The 7,796-nt window shown below is 37.8% G+C and overlaps 1 protein-coding gene across 1 annotated transcript; it reads left to right on the forward strand.

Annotated features, from left to right (window-relative positions):
* Positions 1-377: 377 nt before the first annotated feature.
* On the forward strand, positions 378-6,626 carry sav1 (salvador family WW domain containing protein 1). Its single transcript, XM_065296328.2, has 5 exons — positions 378-789; positions 1,237-1,698; positions 4,374-4,644; positions 4,730-4,879; positions 5,634-6,626. The coding sequence occupies exons 1-5, from the start codon at positions 696-698 to the stop codon at positions 5,848-5,850; spliced, it is 1,194 nt and encodes a 397-aa protein (XP_065152400.1). The 5' UTR covers positions 378-695; the 3' UTR covers positions 5,851-6,626.
* The last annotated feature ends 1,170 nt before the right edge of the window (positions 6,627-7,796 follow it).

Raw genomic sequence — 7,796 nt, forward strand, 5'->3', positions numbered from 1 at the left:
TCAGAGAGGGGATCTGGGATCAGGCGAAAGCAGAAATAGAGAAATCCAGTCACTTCGTGCGCCGCTGCGCAGAACAATCGACAGGTGACTTCAAAATACCGCGAGAGCATAGCATGACTCGATTCGCTCTCGCGGTACTTAGGTGTCATAAGGAGATCGAACTGCGCATCGTGGCATGAAGTCGAGCATAGTTGTACAAAATGATTATTTGTGCGCTGATATTTTTTATTAGGTGACAATATGTGCTTTTTTGCGATGCCAATCAAATTTCTTGCATATGAAAATACAGTTGAGTGAGGCAATTAAATACCTACGTGTCCAGAGAAGCCCATATAGGATCAGGCAGAGAGAGGCGTTACCAATCCAGTGAGCTCTGATCTGGGATCAGGGAAAATGTTGAAGGTTGGGTTGGGCTGGACGGATTCAACTGGTAACTTAAAAGTTTTTCGTGCGCTTTAAACTTAAACAACGCGAATCTATCGTATAAAGTTCGCAATGTTCTAAAAGCAGCGCTAAAAACAAACTAAAACGAATCGCCTTTGTGGTGTTTTTGTTTTCAGACTGTAGCCATGATTACTCCAAATTAGCTGTCGCGCTAAACGCAGCGAAATGGACTTGGTTTTGCGTGTCATTGCGAAGCTTGGTTCGGATTTCAGGATGGAACCGAAGTCGAATCGGTGCAGAATCGATTAACGATGCTCTCCAGAAAGAAGAGTAAAAACGAAGCGTCCAAACCAGCCGAAGTTCAGGGCAAATATGTGAAGAAAGAAACGTCCCCGCTGCTAAGAAGTGAGTAACTTTTGTCAACATGCCAAACTAAATTCTGGACTATAAAACAAACAAAATTAAGTCATATAGATTTAAAGACTACCAGTTTCTGGACAGTTTTCAACAGGCTTTGGTTATAAATGTCCTAAGGGGCTTTATTTGTGCACCGCTGAAGCAACTTTTTTTGCATCACGTGAATAAATAAACAAACAACTTTGTGTGTTTCTATTTGCCAGAACGACATAATTTTAGGTTAACATTTTTATACAAAGTCTATGTATGTTTATTTATTTATTTTTGGTACGTGTGTCCCCAGGAACTCGAACCCATGACCTTTGCATTGTTAACACAGTGCTCTACCCTTGAGCCATAGGCATAATGTATTTCTGAGCTTTATCCTAAACATTCATTCCATACTGAATAGTTTTGACTTCCATCTATTTACACCTTGTTTCATTTTATCCTCAGATTTGATGCCCTCATTTATCCGGCATCCAACATTTCTTCGGCGTGAAGCACCATTAGTGGAGCCGGTTCCGCCTGTGGTTCCGTCCGGTGCAGGCCCATATTCCTCCGCTTCTGTAGGGGATGTCAGTGGCCCCAAAAGCTTCCTGCGCAATGCACCGACCCGAACGGCCCTCGAGGTCTCACGTAGAGAGAGTAATCGTCTTTCTGCCCCACCACATTTTCATCACGATTACACACCTTCATCGCCCTCATACATTAGCGATACTGCTTCGGTAACAGAAAACGGAGACGGTGGTCCGTATTACTACCCACCTGAGCCATACTACAATAACCAAGCCAGACGATCGCACAGGCCGGACCATTTTAATGAAAACTACAGATACTATGAGCATAATGACCTTAATTACCCACGAAACCCTCCACAGTCCCAGACGCCCCAGCCTCACAGTCGCCCACCTCCGGGTGAGTACCACATCATCCAGTGAGCTCCGATTTATTTTCAGATTCACATGCCCCAGTTACTCATTCGTACTATAATGGGGTCCACCGTAGAATGGCAGACATGACAATAAGTTCTGAGAATATTTACTATAAATACACTACTAGAAAGTACATCTGTGTGTTTTGTTCATCCCTCATAAACAAAATGAGCATAGTGGCAATAAAGGGAGGCACCCGACCGAAACCTAAAATGACAAATTGGACACCATATGGTGTGACACACACAAGTGAAGGCCGCAGACAGCAAGTATGTGGTACTGTAGCATGTTAGGTCAATGCGTGGGAGAATCGCTCCTGTCAGTATTGCGATCCCATGAGTCATAGGCAAGAGTACACAGCTGCAGTGAGAAGATCCTGTTTTCCGCCCCATGTTTATGTTTATCCAAACAGGACACATTGATGTTTGCTTAGCTTCTTTTTGTGCCATTGTGATGGATAGGATCCGTGTTTCTGTATATTAGAACATCAAACTGTTCTGATTGGCTCTGGTTGGCTGTGTAGTGTCATGCACAATTTTCACATTTAAATTAGGGCTGCATAACGATTAATCGCTAAATGAAAGTTTTTGTTTACATCATATATGTGTCTGTACTCTGTATAATAATTATGTATATATATAAATAAACACACATGCATAAATAAAAAATATATTAAGTATTTATATTTATATATAGACGGTTTCAACAGACGCACGTCACTCAAAATCAAACTTTATTAAAATTCTGTATGTGTGCTTAAACTGTTCTCAAAAAGTGTTGCGGAGGATGAGAACATCAGGCATGGACACATCATTTTCCTAATTTTTCTTCATTATTATTATACATGAATATTCAGTAAATATTTTTTCTGTAATCTAAAGTAGTCTAGGAAAACATCCATTTATTTTTTTTCTAAATATTTTTGTGTTAATATGTTTAAATTACAGCATAACGCATGTTCAAACACAGCCGGACACATTGCGGTAATGAGAATTTCAGCAGAAAATGAGATAAAATTGACAAATTATAAATTCTTATGTTGAAATCACACATTGTGCAAGGTAGAACACAGTATTGTGTTAATTCTGATGCTTTTTAATATATTACTATATTACACATTTTATAGCTAAAATCATTAGTGCCGTGGTGTTTCAATGGTTTCGTGAGAATCACCCATACACAGTAAACACACACAAATTATGTAAACAAAAACTTTTATTCTGCAAACGATTAGTTGCGAATAATCTTTATGCAGACGTAACTCTTTCCCCGCCAGTGTTTTTTAAAAAAGTTTTTAGCCAGCATTTTCACAAAAGTTTAATGTTCTTCTTAAAATATATAAACATACAATATATCAAATGAAAGAACAGACCCTCTGTTTTCAAACACACAAGTTTCATCCTACTAGTCCTCTTTTTATAACCTCTCAAATATGGGTAGGTTTCTTCAGAAAACACCAAATTTTGATCAAAAATATAAATCCATTTTTGTGAAAGACTTTTGATAGAGATCAGATGCAGAGCGTTCCTCAAAACTTACACTGACATACAGCTATTTGCCCTAGGGCGATACTTCCAGGTTTTATAAGTTGTGGTATTGCAGAAAGCCGGAAATACTCGTCATTGGCAGGAAAGCGTTTTTTTCTCTTAATTGACGAGTTAAATCCTCAATGGCGGGGAAGTAGTTCATTTAAATGTATGGATTTGGCAGACACTTACAACACATTTATTAGGGGTGCACTAATATATAAATATGCGCTGCAGACGAAGAACCATACACACGCAGCTGTGACACGCAGCTCCAGGAAATTGCTTAAGGATATATTTATATTGCTGTTCTTCAAACTTTTTCAGGTATTTTCAAGATAAATATTTATATTTATAATGATTGTTTGATGAGTGTTTTTTTTTAATGCATATATATATATATATACGATTCAAACTAACAGTGATTTCAGATCGATAAGGACTTACTGATTAAAAGCCGTAGTACATGAATAGCTGTGAATAACATCGGCTGTGCGATTCAGAATAGTTATCGGCCACGTATTATTAGTGTATATCTGCATTTATCGGTGCACCCCTAGCATTTATGCCATATCAGCAAGTGTGTTTGGTGGGATCGAACCTGTGACCTTTTGCGCTGCTAATTCAATACTCTACCATTTGATATAGACTTTTGTCAACATAGACAGACAAAGGACTTGTTGCTGGAAACTTGTCACTAGTCAGCTAGTTTGTACAACCCTATCTAGAATTTATCCTTGATATTTAAGAGCAGACGAAGAGATTGAATGGGTTCCTTCACGTCACCACACATTCCAGCTTAACAAACACACAGTTTTTCCTCAAACGCATACTTTCTACATTATTTTCTGCTATATATGCATTTTTTTGTTCGGTACACCCACACACATTCTTGGCTGTCACTATGTTGCAGTATTTCTCATTATGTGTGAGAGCGAGAGGAATGTAGATTTTTCATGGTTGCAATTTGCTTTACCCTGAGAGAAACTCTCATTGTGTGTGTTTTACTTGTGATCCTTTTTATATTTGTTCTAAGACTTCCTTTACTTTTACAGTTGGAATTTCATACTAAATATTACGTCTGCTTCTAATGTGAATTTCTTACCTAATCTCTGTTGATGTGTTCATGTAGCAATTGGGCGTGTGCCAGCTAAATCTCTTGGCAATCTGACGACTATGAGCGGGGATGAGGCGGTCCTTCCTCCTGGCTGGACTGTTGATTGGACAATTCGAGGCAGGAAGTATTTCATTGATCACAACACAAACACTACTCACTGGAGCCATCCACTGGAGAGGGAGGGGCTTCCACCAGGTTGGGAGAGAGTGGAGTCAGCCGAGTTTGGAGTGTACTACGTTGATCATATCAACAAACGTGCCCAGTACAGACATCCTTGCGCACCCAGGTGAGAGAGTCTTATGTTTGAAGGTCATTTTAACACTATATGAGATCATAAACAGATTCCAACTCTTGCTCTCTCTCAATCTCAGTGTTCCACGTTATGACCAGCCTCCTCCTCCGCCAGTCACTTATCAGCCCCGCCCACCAGAACGAAACCAAGCTGTACTGGTACCAGCAAACCCATATCACACAGCTGAGATCCCAGACTGGCTGCAGGTGTATGCCAGAGCCCCATTAAAGTGAGTGCCACACCCATAGATGGATGTGTTTTTACTGCAAGTATGACAAAGAAATGCAAAAATATCACTTTTATTTTTAATATCGCATTTATCGATATCACTTTAAGCATAGCTTAGCATAATTCATTGAATCTGATTAGTCCATTAGCATTGCGTTAAAAAATAACCAAAGAGTTTGGATATTTTTCCTATTTAAAACTTGACTCTTCTGTAGTTACATTGTGTACTAAGAGCGACAGAAAATAAAGTTGCGATTTTCTAGGCAAATATGATAAGGAACTATACTCTCATTCTGGCGTAATAATCAAGGACTTACCTCCGGTAACATGGCTGCAAGAGGCGCAATGATATTACAAACTGCCCGAAAATAGTCCCCTTAGTAACTTTCAATGCCAGGGGTCTATTTTCGGGCACTAACTACAGAAGAGTCAAGTTTTAAATTGGAAAAATATTGAAAAATATAATGGTCATTTTTTTAGCATGATGCTAATGGTCTAATCAGATTCAATGGATTATGCTAAGATATGCTAAAAGTGCTAGCGCCAGACCCAGAGATCAGCTGATTGGATTCCAAAACGGTAAAAATCAAATGTTTAACTCTAGGGGAGTGGGAAAATTAGCATATTTTCAAAAAAAGTGGAGTGTCCCTTTGAAAGTTTTAACTTGTTAGGTTCCTGGAAGCCATCACAGTGGTTTAAAGGCCAGTAGCACTAACCTTCAGCTGTATTATAATAATGTGTTTGTTTTGTCTCAGGTATGACCACATCCTGAAGTGGGAGCTGTTCCAGTTGATGGATTTGGACACTTATCAGGGGATGCTAAAGCTGCTCTTTATGAAGGAGCTGGAATGTATTGTCAAATCCTACGAAGCATATCGGCAAGCGCTGCTCTCTGAACTCGACACGCGCAAACAGCGCCAGCAGTGGTATGCTCAACAACAGCCAACCAAAAACTTTCCTCAGAACATGTGACTCGATGTGAGAGACGCACCTTTAGCGTTATCTATGCCTATGCAGTTTATTTTTTCAGCTTAAAACATGAGCCCAAAGATATGCTACATAAAGGCCTGATGGGAACTGAAGACTCATTTGTAGATTTCAGCCTTTGTACAGCTGTGTGTGTTGTTTGCATGCGATTGTGTGTTTGCCTATGCTGGCCTGCAAGTGGCGGGTGATGTTGGGACTCTTTATAGACAGTCTCGATCAACAGTTATAAATGTTGTGCGTTTAATACGAGTCCGGTTCGCCTCATTGGTTTAGTTTTGGGAGTCTCACAAAATATCAAGTTTGAAGTCTTAAGGTTTAGCACTTTTAGGATTTTTTGCACTGTGAATTTTCATGACACACATTATTCATACTGTACACAATGCATACTGGTTAGCAGAAAATAATAGCCATAAAATAAATACTATGCTAAACTTATTTATCATGAAAACATAATAAAAAATCGTAAAGGTCCTAAATATATCAAGGATATCTAAGGCTTCATCATCTATAGAAAACTTTTTCTTTGGGTGAAATATGACCCAGATGTTTGTGAGATTTACCTTTTAAGGTTGGTGGATTCCTTTAAGGTATTGTCTTCTTTATTTAAAGATTAATCTTCCATGGATTTAAGATAAAGTCATTTGTGGCATTTTGGTTTGTTTAAGTGTATTTTTCAGTTACAGTTTATAAAAATTATGGATAAAAGTTTGTAAAATCTTTTATGAGCATCAACCCCAAATAAACCAGGACCTTATATTGTATTTGTGAGAGATGTCCATCAAATCGCTTTCAATTCGCTTTTTTTTATTTAATATGATTATTCTGTGACTGAAAACATGAAATAATTTAACCTTTTTATTAAGTGTTGCAATAGGCTACATGTGTCAAAGCAAGGATGCATTCGAAAGTACCTTACATCAGTCTAGCACCACGCAATTAATATTTTAATCACACAATAATTGTTTTGCCTCAAAAGTTTGAATCAAAAATTGAAATTGAAAATCCAAAACAATTCATTGCACAGCCCTAAAATCCATAGCAAAACTTAACATAGGCTGGGAAAAGAAGTCATTACCATGTGCTTGGATTTTTTTGGGGAATTTGAAATTAAGGGCACAATATATACAACATAAGTTTTTACCGCATTTTAAAAAAATAATGAAGGTGAAGATGATCGGAGATATTGTTCTCACCATCCAGAAATTTCCAAGCGGAAACCAAGGATAGCGTGGATATCACGTTATTCATATGCGACAAAGACAAGGGACGAACCATTATTTAAAATAGGAATTTCTCTGGATTTACAAATCCTTAGGAACTTCTGGGATAATGTAAGTGTAAAACTGCATGAAATATATCACACAGTGGTTTCTGGATATTTCATTACAAAAATCTTACATATTGTGCCATTAATAAAAAGTATGCTTTTATATGTCAGGGTTCCCACTCTAAGCCAAATGTCAAATTTCCTGACTTTTCCCTGACCTTTGGTGACTAAAAAGCAGAATTTTCATGACCTATGTCAGAGCTGCCATGATGTGTTAATAGTGTTCATTTGTGAGTTTATTAAAAAATGCTTAAATGTGTGAAATGAATAAACGACTGTTTAGATTGTAGTCTCACTTGAAATCAGTGGAGGCTTGGAAAAGGCATTGCTAATGTCAAGCAGATTACATTTTGAACTAAAATTTAAAGTTACAAAAAATCCCTGATATTTTATGACTTGGTCAAAAAAATCCCTGACTTTCAACATCTGCAATATACTTTTTAAATTGTCATGATATTCCAGAAATTCCATGACTTTCAATGTCTAGAATAAACTTTTTAACATTTTATGATATTCCAAAAATTCCATGACAAATTTTTTTTATAAAAAATTCCCTGACTTTCAAGGTCTGGAATAAACTTTTTAACCCTGGAGACCCCAAGTG

This window comes from Paramisgurnus dabryanus, chromosome 20 (assembly GCF_030506205.2).
Source record: "Paramisgurnus dabryanus chromosome 20, PD_genome_1.1, whole genome shotgun sequence".
NCBI classification, from domain to species: Eukaryota; Metazoa; Chordata; class Actinopteri; order Cypriniformes; family Cobitidae; genus Paramisgurnus; species Paramisgurnus dabryanus.

What these genes read in the sequence shown, in the direction of transcription:
- sav1 (XM_065296328.2), top strand. Translation starts at nt 696, where the DNA reads ATGCTCTCCAGAAAGAAGAGTAAAAACGAAGCGTCCAAACCAGCCGAA. An exon ending in AACGTCCCCGCTGCTAAGAA is followed by an intron (nt 790 to 1,236) that starts GTGAGTAACTTT and finishes TTTTATCCTCAG; the next exon opens with ATTTGATGCCCTCATTTATC. An exon ending in AGACATCCTTGCGCACCCAG is followed by an intron (nt 4,645 to 4,729) that starts GTGAGAGAGTCT and finishes TCTCAATCTCAG; the next exon opens with TGTTCCACGTTATGACCAGC.